Source organism: Lepisma saccharinum, chromosome 30, assembly GCF_977018435.1.
Source record: "Lepisma saccharinum chromosome 30, izLepSacc3.1, whole genome shotgun sequence".
In the NCBI taxonomy this organism is placed as follows: domain Eukaryota; kingdom Metazoa; phylum Arthropoda; class Insecta; order Zygentoma; family Lepismatidae; genus Lepisma; species Lepisma saccharinum.
The window spans coordinates 20,306,743-20,323,056 of record NC_139258.1 but is presented as its reverse complement, the minus strand read 5'-3'; the positions used below and the strand labels follow the sequence as shown (position 1 = coordinate 20,323,056).

The window sequence follows — 16,314 nt, the reverse complement described above, 5'->3', positions numbered from 1 at the left end:
AGGTTCATTGTGTTTAACACAAAAACAGAAAATCGAAAACATACTGCTTCAGTCATAAATTGACATGTTTGTTCTTCCTTTATACCTAGGTACATGCAAAAACAGCAAAAAATTAGGTTAAACAAAGAATCTGTCCCACAACACTTGAAAAAGTGATAATCAAATAAAACACTGCCGAGATCGACTTATTTGATCAAGAGATTGCTATTTTTTCCAATTGCATTACATTCACATAAGAATAACAATGTAAATTCCATATTGCGAAAAACAAGAACTAATGTGAACAGTTATTCCAACTACTCGCTGCTTTAAGGTTGAATTGGTTCTTAAGAAATAGTTCTTCTTAGGTATTTTTTAAGATAAATCTGACTTCAGTAGTATGCATTAGAATTCAGAAGAAATTCAGATCATGTGTGTTGTTTTACTAAAGAACTTTTAAATTACAGGAAATGTGGTGTCAAGAATTAAACTACCTATGCTTTGAGTCAATAAATGAATTTATAACATATTGATTCTAGTACAATATATACAAACTTACAACTGGATACAATTCACAAATTGGAAATTGTCTTGATTTTTAATTCGTTTTAGTTGAGATTCTGATTGAAACCAATACATTCCGATAGCTGTATTAGGCATCTGATAGAATCCGATTCATTCCAATTGAAACCAATTCAATCCAATTGAAATTTCAATTGGAACCAATAGAAAATTTCAGCTGAGAATACACTTAGATTAGATTAATAAGAGAACACTCACCTGTTTCCTAAGATAAAGAAGCTGACACTACATTATAGTTGTCTGACTGCGAGCTGAGAAGCAAGGATGTTAATTTCAACCATCAACCTATTTACTTCCTCCAGGATTTCAACCATCAATATCCCTCCACTTGACTTTCAATTGTTGGCATTCATAATGTTTACATTTGTTTCTTTGAGGAACAATTGTTTTATTCTAGCATTGTTACATGACCTCATGTGGCTTCCTTTGCAGTCTGCCATACAGACTTGCACTCCGGTTGTAATATATACAGTACTGAAAATAAGGTTGATGTAAGAAGTTATTTAAATCCTAGAAACTCCTTTATTGTACCTTCTCTCATGAAATAAGCAAGTGAAAGGACATCATATATATTTTATTTTGGCACTATCACAATATTAAGGAATATATATTACAATATTAAGGAACCTTTATAGTCGATGGTCATTGTCAATTCTGTTCCTTCAGCATTTCATTTTTGTGTACCCCCCCTGGACTTGCAAAAATTTTAAAAGCATGGAATTCTAAAATTTATTAACCTTCAAATTATGTTTTGAACTTAACCTTCACATTGTATTTTTTCAAAAATTCTTGGTAAATGTAAATTATATTTTGGTAGATATATCTTAATTTTGGATAAATAGGATGCACAATTTGCTAAAATTCAATTCTTTATCTCCCTGAGTGAGTTTCTGCATAAGCTAGCACTCTTGCCTTTGGTGTAAATGGTCCTGGTTTGATTCCCAATGGGAGCTGCAAAACTTTAGCTATTGATCTAGTATCATACAAGTTAAGGATCATAATTATTTCTACAGTAAAGTGCAAAGATTACGAACTAAGTTCTCAAAAGTTATAAATATAATTCTGTTTCAGATTCATCGACTTCATGAAGAACTGGACTGAACACGAGAAGCCAAATTTTATGGATCTAGCTTTCTCATCAGAACGCTCAATTGAAGATGAGCTGGAACGAGAATCTGAGACTGATATTATGACTATAGTAATAAGCTACGTCATTATGTTTGTGTACATCGCCATAGCTTTGGGACAAATTAGAAATTGCGGTCGTCTTTTGGTGAGCATTGCAAAATGTATTATATGATTAATTTGCGACACATTTTCTACTACATGTTTGAATTATAGCTGAGCCAATATTATGGTTTCCATGATGAAAGTTGTGCAAATTGCTCACAAATTTAATATATATATATTATTAACTTATGTTTTGTGAGTATCGAGGTAACTCCTTCAACGTTTCGGGATGCAACTGCTCCCTTCCTCAGGCTGCTCACGTTTAGGTTATGTATAAATCATAACCACGTCGAACTCTCCATAGGTACATATAGGATTGGTAAAGGGTGTGTGGTTAAAAAAACAATAAGAATCTAAAACCCATTACAGGTTCACATCCGACTATCATGCCATTTCCCAGATTAGAAACTGCTCCTTGGAATGTTAAAACTTTAAAACTGTGAATAGCCACGGTCCGCGTGTGCTGCAATACTCCAAGGTTTCCTCGTAGAGTGCGAGGTTGGGTGCTTCCCCTCTCTTTCTCCTCTATTTTCCCTCCATTCCAGTTCACATCGAGTCCAGCATGAATTCCTCTTCCATTTGAGCTTGGCGTGCTACTTCCGGGGTTATGTTAAATCCTATTATTACGTATTCCTTCCCATCCCATTTCTTGAACATCTTTCCCCACATCTCATCGATATTCCCATCATCCCTGTTTAATTTATTGTCTCTTCCCTTACATATATATTATGGCGTTGATATCAGAAAGTACTGACTGGTGTTTACCGTATTTACTCATGTATGATGCGCACTTTTTTCCAAATTCTTTGCCCCCAAAAAGTGTGGTGCGTATTATGCACAGAATAATTCAGACAGCCAACATGAAACCGTACAGGGTCGTTCCATGATTTTGGGACACTTGCATTGATTTTTCATCTTTACGGAACCCTATCATGTTATATATCGTTGTAAAGCTTGAATCCTGCAGTTTCTGAATGTGGAAACAGTATTCCATACAAGATAACGACACTAATGTGAAATACGGTTGAAATAAGTTCATCAAAACCTGAAGAAACGTTCTGATTTTTATGGTACTTTGGATTAAAGAAAACAAAGAAAAAGATAATAAAAATTAAAATGTATTACTGGCCAAATAATATGACATACATGGAGTGTGTAATCCTTAATGGAAGAAATCTTGTGGTGCTAACTGCGATTTGGAAGGTCCTGAATGTGCCTCGTATAAATGTTACGTTAGTCACGGAAAGAAAAAGTATATATTTCAATGAGCAATTGAATAGGTATGACATCATTCACTCTTGATCAGTATAGCAACAGCTTTACAACGTACAACTAAGAAAGCCATTTCTTGAAACTGGATTGTTCTGCACATTATATATGAGATATACTTTTTTGGCAATTTTTCCCATCAAAAACCAGGGTGCGCATTATACACGCACGTGCACTATACCTGCGTAAATACGGTAATCATTGATACTAGTAGATTCTTTTCTGGAATCTAAATGTTTCATGGAGTCTTGAAAATTATGCAAAATGCATAATGTTCATAGTGTTTGCAACAACATTGTGAGGTAAATTGGATTTTGTGATTGAATGGTTATTTCATGTGATAATTTCAAGCAAATCTATGGTAGATTAACATGATATTTTTGTAATGGAAAATTAAAAAAATACTGTTACAATTTTCAAGTATCAGTATTGGTGGCAATTCACGACAATATTGCCATTCGTATAGCATTAGTTCAAAGATCTATTGTCTCAGCTCTATTTTTTATGTACATGTAAACTTTAATTTGACACCAATTTATTTTGGCCAAGTGAGTGTGTACCCTGTAATAGAAATCTGTTCAAATTGTTTTATTATAAACGTAACAACGAATTGTAATAAATAAAGACAGGATTGTCATATTTTCCTTCTAGATTTTACATGCTGGCAGTAGAAATAACACTTTTCTTCCTTGAAATAAAGTTTTAGAACTAAAAATCATTGATGAGATGAATATTAAGAAACTAATGGTGATAGCATTTGCACTCTCAGAAAGGTGAAACTTTCTTTTGCTGCTTGTGAACCAAATTAGAACTCTAGAACCTTGGAAGAAAACTAAAAGAAAGGTGACCAACCTCTATGGTGGAATGGTTAGCACACTGTGCCACGACACTATGGGTCCCAGTCTGAATCCCAGCCTGGGTATTGTTCCTTGTGAGTTTCATTCATTAATTTCATCTTCACAATTAGCCAAAAGTGGCAGAAAAGCGAAGTAAAATAAACCAAATCAATATGATTAAAGAAAAGAAAGAATTCAAACATTATTTTAAAGCTCAACCAATGGCAGATGTAATAGTAGGAACTTCGTTCATTCTGTTTACCACACCACAGAGTTTAAGAACTATAAAAGAATGCACAAATCAACAGAGGACAACCACTGCCTCAGTGCAACTAGGTCTACAATTCCATTCCCTGAAATCTACACATTATGGAGAAAAAAAAGTGATTGATATGTTAACCTTTGTGACTGTACATAAGTTTTAATATCTAATTCTGGGAAAATTACATATTATATTTTAGTTTGTGAAATAATTGATAAATACATATATTCTAAAAAAAAAATTATACATTTACAGATCGATAGTAAAATAACCCTGGGCTTGGGAGGTATTATCATTGTTCTGTCCTCCGTTGTCTGTTCGATTGGTATCCTTGGTTATTGTGGAGTTTCAGGCACGCTTATTGTTCTTGAGGTACGTATTTAGTCTATATCCATAAATATACACATAACTTTTAATTATTTTATTTTATTGTCCTAAAGCTATACATTGTCGACTACATTGCATTCAATAATTAAAACTCATTCCAGAGTTTGCATATTCTTTATAAAGTACTTTTATGAGGTTTTGTCTCCTTTTGGCACCTCATCTTTTTTCTTCTAAGTACTTTGTGTAACCTGAAATGTGTCACAGCGGAAACAAAAGAATTGATATGGGTAATCAGAAAGATGTTTAATTGTCCAGGATGTTTTCTTTTCTGTTTTTTTTAAACATTATATTTTATTTTAAAATTCTTGTCTTTTGCATTTCTTTACATGTGAGTATTGTATGGAATATGTTGCTTCATTTTTTTAAACGTCCAAGGATTAATAAAGTTTATTTTTAAATTAAATTATTTGCTAGTGTACGGTATGAAAATTCATATTCTTACTTACATAGTCTAATCAACTTCATTTTTTGAATATGTAGATTATTTTTTAAAATCTCAGTGTTTCGTGTGTTCCAAGTATGCCTTGACTAGGATATAAAGGGGAGATAAAAATAAGAAATGCAAACGATCCTTTAATTCAGAAAGGAACACATTTTTATTATGACTTATTTAATGATTATGTAAAGTTAATGCTCATTGCTAGTAATCACCATATAATGCACATCAGCTTGCAGTCAAAATTGTCAGTTTTCATGTTACACTGAGTATATTTTGGATGCATGTAAAACTTATTTCAGTTGTTGTGCTATGTAATTGATTATATGCATCACATTCTTTTGAAGATTTCTTGCATGCTAAATTTCAAACTAAAATCCATACTGCAGTGGACCAATGTTATAACAAAAACTTGCCATCCAGCTAAATATAATATATGTGTGAAAATTTTATGCAGTGGAAACTCAGGTTTATGTTTTTCAGGAAATCAAGGTGAAAAAAACTTAAAAATGTGTGAAAGTATAAAATCTGGGGAAATTTTATATCATTTTGCTCTATTTGGACCATGAAGATTTGTCTAGTGGGAAAATATAAAAAACCTGAGAACATAAAAATGTTCATGATCAATGTGGTAAACGCGATTTAAAATTACTTACTTGAAATTTAGAAACTCTGCTCCAGATGCCGTGCAGTGAAATTAATAGGATTTAACCATTAAATTGTGCAACGTGGAAGTGCAAATTTTTTAAATTTCAAGTAAGTAATAAAAATGTTGTTCCACTGTAATATGTTGCTTTACTGTGAACAAGGAGATTGAATACATAATATGGGAAAATTTTAAAATTTAAGAATGTGAAATCATTTAGTAAAACTCAACATAATTTTCATTTTAATTACTTATACTTGCAAGATTAACTGTAAACATTGAAGTGTTAAATTTTCTACCTTGGCCAGGTTGTTCCTTTCCTTGTATTGGCAGTTGGAGTAGACAACATCTTTATTCTGGTCCAGAGGCATCAGCGAGATGTACGCAGACCAGATGAGAGCAATGTGGAGCATATTGGAAGAATAGTTGGCAAGATTGGTCCTTCAATGTTGGTGACCAGTTTAACCGAATCGTGTTGCTTTTTCCTAGGTAATTAATTAATATTTTTTACTGTACAAATGCAAATAATTTTTACTTCTTGAAATTGATATATCATCCTTTGCCGTTTCCTGCCTCTGGCTGGGTTGGCATAGAAGTCAAGCCTCTCCATTTTTTCCTGGTCTTCCACCACTCCTCTCTTTCCACGGTGTTCCATTCTTCACCTAACACTCTCCGCTATCTACTCTTTCTACCAACATATTGGTCTCCTCCTTGGCCTTATTTCCACTCCTTGCACATTGTAAGCTCTTACTGATAGTCTTGCTGTACCCATCCTCTTCATGTGTCCGAAACATCTCATCTGTGCCTGGTGTAATAATAGATACGTGCCATTTAAGATATAATAATCACATGAAGAAATATAGGCAAAAATGTCATAACCGGGAAATGGATTTCGTCAAATTTACAGGAGAAAGTACTTACAGAATTGAGTTTCTGTGTAATTTTGGAAGGTCATCAAAGTGTTTTCTTGCATTTTTCAATGTATTTGGCTGCTAAATCATGTATTTTTCTATAATAATGTCCGTCCGATGCACGAAAGCTGTTGCTTGCATTTCCATCCATGTACTTCAACCGGATATTGCGAGCATCTGATGACGTAATCCCCGGCAAGTGTTTCAAACGCACAGTTTTTTAACTATATTACCCAACCTAAAGCAACCTAACCTAACCTAACCTTACCGTGATGGTCCATGGGGCTATCGTGAATGGTTTTTGAGGCTATGAGTGAATGGTTTTTGGGGCTATTCGTGGATGGTTTTTGGGGCTATGCGGGAATGGTTTTCTGGGCTATACGGGAATTTTTCTGTTAAGAATGTTGAAACTATGACAATAAAAATAATATATTGTCATAACAACATTTGAAAAAGGTTAGGCTAAGTTCAAAGTTCCACATTTGTGCAATATTTATAACAATTTAGTCATAACAATTATTTTTGACTGGCAATATGAAAAACAAATATCTTCAATCATATGTGTTCTTTCAGACAAGAAAGATATGATACATTCAAATTTATAATTAAATTTATTGAAATTGTGTACATTTGCATTGGCTTCAAGGTTTATATACAAAGGTCAACTCTTTAAAATTGGTCAATGTATAATATGATGTCATACTTGGTATTTTGTATCAACATTCAAAAAATGGTAATTGTAATCATTAGATAAGTATATTGTAATATACATAGTAAAATAGCTGGAACAGAGCAAATATGTACATTTACAACACAAACATTCAAGCTGTTAAGCACTTATGGACAAAAATATAAAACAAAAACAATTGAAGATAACATATACTAAAAAATCGGGCTTGAACTAGTTGCTCTAATACTGGTAGTCTGTGACTGGGAAAAGGAGATCAAGATGGAACAAAGATAAGTACAAATTTAGCATTATGGAATGGGGATATATTTGTACAATAATTGTTGCTTTTAAAGCATTAAACTTGGCAATGTGATAATAACTTGGATGCTTAAGTTATATAGAAGCCTTTTATGACTTGAATGAACTTTGATCATAATATAATCTGATAAAGATTCGAAAGTTGTGGAATGACACTGATATGTATAATAGATGCCATGTTGAATTGGAAGCAGTGAATAAGTATCTGTTTTCATCTTCCTTAAGGGGCTGGCTTGTGAATGTTACAGTTCCTTAAATGAGTGCTTGGAGGAAGGTCGCATAGAGTGACACTTATATGTTCTACGTTTGGAGGTGATTTGAGAAGATGATGAATTTCGAAAACTGAAGCTCAGAATTGTAGATACAAAGACTTGCTTTATCCTGGAAGGAGATAACAAAGATATATATATATATATTTTCTTATGTATAGCATTGATATCTTATAAATATTCTTGTAAACAAAGGCATAATTTGATGCTATTGTAATTTTGGTTGTTTCTAGTTTTTTCTTTCATTTTTATCAATATAATAATTATAAAGTTTTCAGTATATGTAAATTTAAATTTCCTTTCCAATATAGCACCATAGCTACTACCTATTGTGCTGACACTGAGTTTGAATTTTACTGACAAACATGGTTAAACTTAGATTATGAGGACTCAAATGGTACAATTATTGGATAGGAAAGTATAAGTTATTGAGTTGTGAATATTCTTGTTTCTGATATTAGTTTCAATACCTAACATTATGGAGAAGGAGATCACATTGGCTGACATTGTGATGATGCTCAAATCGCAGCAGGCAGAAATGAAAGAAGGTATCTCTGCAGTGCAAGGTAAAATGAAAGAAGGTATCTCTGCAGTGCAAGGTGAAATGAAAGAAAGTATCTCTGCAGTGCAAAGTGAAATGAAAGAAGGTATCTGTGCTGTGCAGAGTCAGATGAAAGAAAGCATTGAAGCCAGTAAAGCTCAAAGTAAGGAACTTAGAGAAATTAAGGTAGATATTTCACAGTTCCGTAAGGAGTGCTTAGATAGAACAGAAAAGTTAGAAAAGAAAGTTCAATTACTGGATCAAAGGATGAATGATGAGCTAGTTTATCTTGCTGCGGATATGGATAAAAAATTAGACTATACAGTTAGTAATTTATCCAAACAGTTTACTTCTCAACTGGACCAATGTCTTGAGGTTTGTGCTCAGTGTAGTGTATCACTTGGTACATTAAGTAATGATCTAATTAAGTTACGAAGTGAAACCAAGTATGCTAATTCAACTGAACCACAGGTTGATGTCAAATCTATTGGCATACAACATGATGAGGTTGATAAAGAAGTTATGTCTAGCAGTGCAAGGCATATTATTATCACTCGCGTTCCAGAGAATGATGCAATTAGGAGTGATGTTGATAGTGATAAGTCGGTGGATATTAGTACAAGGCACAAGTATTATAGAGATGATGAATTGCATAAGTTGCATGATGTAAATAATAAAGGCAATATCAACTCTTCTTTGGAATTAGGTGTTAAGAATGCACTTCTACAAATAGAAACCAATATCATGAGTGTAGTTAATAATGCATTAACACCATTATCAACCCATGATATAATAGCAGTTAAAAATACAGCTAAAGCACAGAGTGAATTTACACCTCGAATGAGTTCTCACACTGTAAATCAGAGACAACATACAGTTGGGAATAAAGATGAAGTTTGTCATGGTTCACCAAAAAGTAGTCTTGTTAGACATAATATAGGAGTGAATACTGAATCTGAGATGTATAATAGTACAGATTCAGATCATGATAGAGTAAGTATGCTTAGTGGTCCATACCGAAATACAAGATTAGCATCTAAGCGTCGAAAATTGAGGAAGAACAAATCAGTTGCTAATAATAATGTTGATGACAAAATTTCATATGCACAACATGATGCTGGTCATATGAATAATGTTAGTCATTCAGTAGATGTTCCATTGACTAATTGTAATAAGAGTCAAATTAAAGTTCTCATTAAACCACAGGACTTGAGGCATTTCCCTCATTTTGATGGGATATCTTTAGAGTTTGCACCATCGGAATTCTTAGAAAAAGTAGAGGAAAACCTAGATATTTATGACATCAAAGAAAGTCAATTCTTGAAGTACATACCAAAACTTCTAACTGATTGTGCTAGAACTTGGTACTTAGAAGTAAAGAATCAGTTTACCACTTATTCTGAATTTAAAGAGGCTTTTTTGGCACATTATCAGAATGACCGCTGGAAATCAGTAAAGTTGACTCAAACTTTGAATTCTCCTTTTACAAAAGAGAGTAATGTAAGCCTGTTACAATATGCGAATAAGAACTACAAAATTTTGAAGTCTACTCAGCCTCATGCTGAAGAACCTCATTTGATAGCACAATTAGCCTCATTATTACCACACAGGATTAGTGAACACATGGTGATCAATAACGTACGTACATTGCACCAAACGTTGCAAGTAATTGAAAATTTTCAATCTTTAAGAAATAATCCTGCACGGTTCAATGACATGAACAGAAATAATTATAATCCAAAGAATAAGGCTAGAGTAGCAAATGTTTCATGTGCTAATGATCAAAATAGAAATAAGGATAGGTATTCTAGTAAATCCTATAGAAATTCTAGGACTTTTAATAAAAATAATAACAAACAATCATCTTCTGATGTTGGTAATAGAGTTCAACAGCAGCATGATAAACAATCATGTGATACAAGGGTGCAAACCACAGTATGCAGAGAGAGCAATAACAATGGTCCTGGTTATGATAAAATAGAATATTACCGATCAGATAGTGATGGTGGCCGTAGCAAAACTAGTGATGGTGGCCGTAGCAAAACTTATAGAAACTCTGCTTATACTCGGAATTCAGCTTCTAATTGGAGACTCCAAAGCCAATAACAAAATTAAATTTAGGAATCAAATTAAATATTTAAGTAGGCATATACATGATATTTATTTATTTATTTTGTAATGTAAAATTGGTGATCTTGTGCAGAAGTTTCTTGCCCAAGTTAGACAAGTGCAAGTTGATGTTTCTTTAGCTTCTATATCTTACATAGATGTAGTAACTGCTTGACACATCAACTTATAAGGGTGGTTGGTTGGGAGTATCTTCTAGACTGTTGGTCTAGGGAGGTATATTTGGCCACAGTACTACTGTTCATCTTGATGGACAAAAATACAATATAATATTTTGAAGTACAAGTTTGTGATTTATTTTATGCACAATTTAGTTGCATGATCACTATATTTAAGTTTATTAGACTTAAATATAACTCCGCACGTTTGTGGGAAACTTGGCATTATTATGCACAACAAAAGCAAATTTTAAAACACTTTAATAGTTCATCTATATAACAAACTTGAATAGCTGGTGAAAGATGTTACCCAAGATGTTAGTTAAGCATTGGTAGTGTACCAAGAATGTAAGTGCATTTAAAATGCTTATATACGAGAATTATTTTATTTGCTATTAGGGAATTAAGTCAATAATTCCTGAAGATGAATTGTTTCCTCGTATATTTTATGAAGTTGACATGTAGCAGAGACATCCACTAGATGATCCAAGCTCGTCACTCATAATTCCATGCCACAGTTGCATGAAAGCATTGTGAAGTGTTCACGTAAAGGCAATAGTGAGTCCTATTGTGACACTAAATGTAGAAATATTTATTATATGAATATATATATTTATTTTTATGATGCACATGTATCTTTGGTGCTTTATCAAGTTTGGATTCTTCCAATAGTAATCAGGTAGTGCTGATAGGTTAGGTATTTATGATTTCAAATACACTTATCAAGCTAAGCCACACGATGATGCTATATATATATGATGATTGAAGGTTGACTATTTCCACATCTTAGGGGTATAAATTTATGAAGGAAAAATACATATTAAGACCAGTTACACTAGTTTTTTCAGGGAATGTAATGTTCCATTTATGTTATAATATAAATGTACTTAATTAAATAAGTGATTACTCTGAGCCACGTGTCTTATATTTATAATGATCGTAAGTATCAAGTATCTTTTGAGATAACCATTCTTACCATGTTTTGGATTAAATCTATGTTAGATGTATTTTTGATGACTTCTGAAATCACACATGACTACGTTAAAAACGTTTTAGTCAATTAAGCCTCAGAGATATGTTATTTTATCAATGCACTTGATAGGATAAAATATTTATACAGACTAGGATGAAATTTTGTTGGTATGAGGTATATTTTAGTTGTTTTATTCTAAATGAATAACAACATTAATTTGTGATTTATTTTGACAGCTTATTAAAGGACTTTGACATGATCATATAATATATTTGCACTTGAAGATATTATAATAATGAGCTTTCACAAGGTAGTGTCAGTGTGATGTCATTCTGTATAAGTGTGATCTATATTAAGAGTAGACACAGATTGATTAATTATTTGACGATTTCAGATAGTATTTTCTCAATTGCAAACTCAAAGCAATTCTGATAATCAAAAATTGATTCATGGTTGTAAATTATTTTTAATACACACATGTATATGTTTGACAGTGTTATGCATCTGAGATTATATATCCAATATTTATGTTCATACTTCATAAATGTATAATGCAATATTTTCAAACATATTACAAAACATGATAATGATATCTTAACTGATAACATATTGTTTATTTTGTTGGTTTGAAGGACAAAAGATACTGCTTTGTTTCACAAACATACCCATGTGGGTTGGTTGGTTGAGTTCTTCTCTTAGACTGTTGCTTAAGGGTGGTACAGTGAGTCACAGTACTTTATGCACAATTTTTCTTTAGTCAGACGTCAATGTAAAAATTTTCTCATTTTTCGTGCTTCTTTCCTTGAGTATGAAACTTTAGTTCAGGTATGAAGTATTCATGTGTAGAGTTTGCCTTAAGTTGATCTTCGTAATCTGACATTGGTCCTCATTCGTATATCTTGATCCTTAGTTGTGATTAGCTGTGGAAAAATTCAATATAACAAATATTCTTTGTTATGTGTATTTTGGGTGCAAAAAATGTATAATATAATGTGATAGCATGTGCATAATAGATTTTAATATTAAGATTTAGCTGTGGCTTAAAAACATTTTCTAGAGCTCTAAGATTCCAAGAGTTGAATTGTAGGCTCCAATAGAAATAAACTTGACAAGAAGCAAAGACGTGTTGATCCAAGCTTAAGTCAAGTAGTAGGTTCCTTTAAAATGCTAGAATGCATTATGGCTCCAAAATGTGTTCACAAAGGGCAGAATAGGAAATTCGTGCCGTGACGCTGTGAGTTCAGGAACAACAGTTATTTGAGATTTATAATTTTTGTGCGCACATCATAATTTATACATTTCTTGCATGAATTGATTTGTGATGTAAGAAATCTTAGTTTTGACACACTGTAAATCTGAGGATGTTTGCTTTTGATGCAGGGACTTAGATTCTTGTCTTGTTAGCTGATGTTACTAGACAAATGGATGAATACCCAATGGGAAACTTAGTTGGATCATAGGTAACTTACTCTACATATAGAAAATTATAATTAATATATTTTTGGCTAAATAAAGATTAATATAGAAATTATGCTCTCAGATTAAGAATGAAGTTCTTAATGGTGCTTCATTGGTTCATAATAAATAAAAATGTTATGGAGCTACATTGTTTTATGTAAAAATGGTTCATATGGAACTTCATTAGATAATTGTTGGTTTGTAGAACTTGATTTTTTTTGTTTGTTTTTCAACATTATTATGTACTAAAAACTCACTATGTGTAGTTGCACTGTATTGGTTCATGATGAACATGTTCTTTTTCTATTGTTGGAAAACAAATATTCAGTTATACTCATTAAAAAAAAAAAAATATTCAGTTATACTCAGTTGATTATAATGCTAAACATGAAAACAGTTTGTAAATATAGAGGAATTATATTAATTATTATATGTTAAAAGTCTCAGTAGTGCTCAGGTCTGTTGTTGTGGATCCGTCCCTTGTTGAGCGCCAGTATGACAATAAAAATAATATATTGTCATAACAACATTTGAAAAAGGTTAGGCTAAGTTCAAAGTTCCACATTTGTGCAATATTTATAACAATTTAGTCATAACAATTATTTTTGACTGGCAATATGAAAAACAAATATCTTCAATCATATGTGTTCTTTCAGACAAGAAAGATATGATACATTCAAATTTATAATTAAATTTATTGAAATTGTGTACATTTGCATTGGCTTCAAGGTTTATATACAAAGGTCAACTCTTTAAAATTGGTCAATGTATAATATGATGTCATACTTGGTATTTTGTATCAACATTCAAAAAATGGTAATTGTAATCATTAGATAAGTATATTGTAATATACATAGTAAAATAGCTGGAACAGAGCAAATATGTACATTTACAACACAAACATTCAAGCTGTTAAGCACTTATGGACAAAAATATAAAACAAAAACAATTGAAGATAACATATACTAAAAAATCGGGCTTGAACTAGTTGCTCTAATACTGGTAGTCTGTGACTGGGAAAAGGAGATCAAGATGGAACAAAGATAAGTACAAATTTAGCATTATGGAATGGGGATATATTTGTACAATAATTGTTGCTTTTAAAGCATTAAACTTGGCAATGTGATAATAACTTGGATGCTTAAGTTATATAGAAGCCTTTTATGACTTGAATGAACTTTGATCATAATATAATCTGATAAAGATTCGAAAGTTGTGGAATGACACTGATATGTATAATAGATGCCATGTTGAATTGGAAGCAGTGAATAAGTATCTGTTTTCATCTTCCTTAAGGGGCTGGCTTGTGAATGTTACAGTTCCTTAAATGAGTGCTTGGAGGAAGGTCGCATAGAGTGACACTTATATGTTCTACGTTTGGAGGTGATTTGAGAAGATGATGAATTTCGAAAACTGAAGCTCAGAATTGTAGATACAAAGACTTGCTTTATCCTGGAAGGAGATAACAAAGATATATATATATATATTTTCTTATGTATAGCATTGATATCTTATAAATATTCTTGTAAACAAAGGCATAATTTGATGCTATTGTAATTTTGGTTGTTTCTAGTTTTTTCTTTCATTTTTATCAATATAATAATTATAAAGTTTTCAGTATATGTAAATTTAAATTTCCTTTCCAATATAGCACCATAGCTACTACCTATTGTGCTGACACTGAGTTTGAATTTTACTGACAAACATGGTTAAAAAACACTGCTTTGCCATTTGAAACGCAATGCTAGTAAAGATTTGCCCGCCATTTAGCATGTTCAGGAAGCGAGAAATGAATGAACAATAATTACACTATATGTCGACAATAGATACTAATTTCGTTAAAAAAAGCGAAATTCCTTGTTAAACAATGTTTTGCAATGCAGAATAGGTAAGTACGAATGTAAAGAAGTAGAAAATGAACGAGTTAGAGCGATTTCCTGCATATGATAGTTTTACCGAAATATATTTGATTCTGCTATTAGGGACCACTATTAGTATGGGACCACTTTTGCTTGCTTGTACTCTTTCAAGTGTCACCAGCGCATACATTTGAATATCGTGTTAATGTGACAATAATTGTACACACACATGTAAAATATCTGCCTTGGTAGTTTCAGCCCACAATCATCCATTACTGCGGTGACCAACCTTTTTTGGTTTGAGAGCCTCTCCGATGGTGCAGTGGTGACATCATTGCCTTGTAATCAAGGGGTCCCAGGTTTGATACCCGGCGAAGGCACATAGTGGTTTGGATCCCACTTTAAACTGTAGGTTCAGTCTCCGATTAGTCTTACTGTGCATAAAGTGTACTTAAAACTCCAACTCAATCAATCAATCAATTTTTTGGTTTGAGGGCTATTTTACATTTCAAGAATCACTTATCTTACTTATCTTATCAGACCTAACAACGAGAGCCTAAAAAAGGAAGCAAAGGGTCAATACCATAAAATTGACATTGATTATTTTATTTTATGTATGTATGTATTTATTTATTTATTTATTTACTTATTCATTTATTAAATAAGTTTTGGCTTCAGCACTGTGGGCCTGGCACCTGTTTTAGGCCGTATCTCCCCAGTTGATCATTAGCATCTTTTCATCCTTTTAATGAGAAGGTAAAAAAAAATTCTTTACATAAATATAATTACTACAATTTTATTCTTTCATAAACACTCATTTTAACAAAAGTATTTCACTTGTTGCTGGGCATCAGCAAAAAAATTACACAACTATTTTGTACTTTTCAGCAGTCTGTTCACTTGACACTGCATTCTGCCAATGAGTTTATCATGTTGCAAGTCATATGACGTTACTGCTACTCTCAAGCAGGAAATCAAGTGATCATCAGTTAATCGATTCGTCTTTTATTTTATCGCATTCATTGTAGAGAACTCTGGCTACCTCTCGTGGCTTGCTGGCCGACTGGTAGACCGCGGTCGACGCGTTGGCCACACCTGATCTATGACATTTTCATACATCACTGTGTATTGGTAAGATTATGGGTGTAACTAGGGCCCTAATTTTGATGGGGCAGAATCGAACAGCCTAATTTTAAGGGGAGGAATTTAACTTAGGCCTAATTTTGAGGGGGTAGAATCAAACAGCCTAATTTTGAGGGGGCAGAATTAAACTTGGGCCTAATTTTGTAGGGGCAGAATCATATTTGGGGACTAATTTTGAGGGGGCAGAATCATATTTGGGGCTTAATTTTGAGGGGGCAGAATCATATTTGGGGCCTAATTTTGAGGGGGCAAAATTAGAT

The 16,314-nt window shown here is 32.6% G+C and overlaps 1 protein-coding gene across 1 annotated transcript in view; it reads left to right on the top strand.

The window, feature by feature from the left end:
* Positions 1–16,314, top strand: part of LOC145982011 (NPC intracellular cholesterol transporter 1-like) — a 92,314-nt gene that overhangs the window by 35,854 nt on the left and 40,146 nt on the right. Inside the window, exons 12-14 of the mRNA XM_083115557.1 lie at positions 1,633–1,834; positions 4,414–4,530; positions 5,936–6,116. Coding sequence (XP_082971683.1) covers positions 1,633–1,834; positions 4,414–4,530; positions 5,936–6,116 — 500 coding nt within the window. The remainder of the gene's footprint in view (positions 1–1,632; positions 1,835–4,413; positions 4,531–5,935; positions 6,117–16,314) is intronic.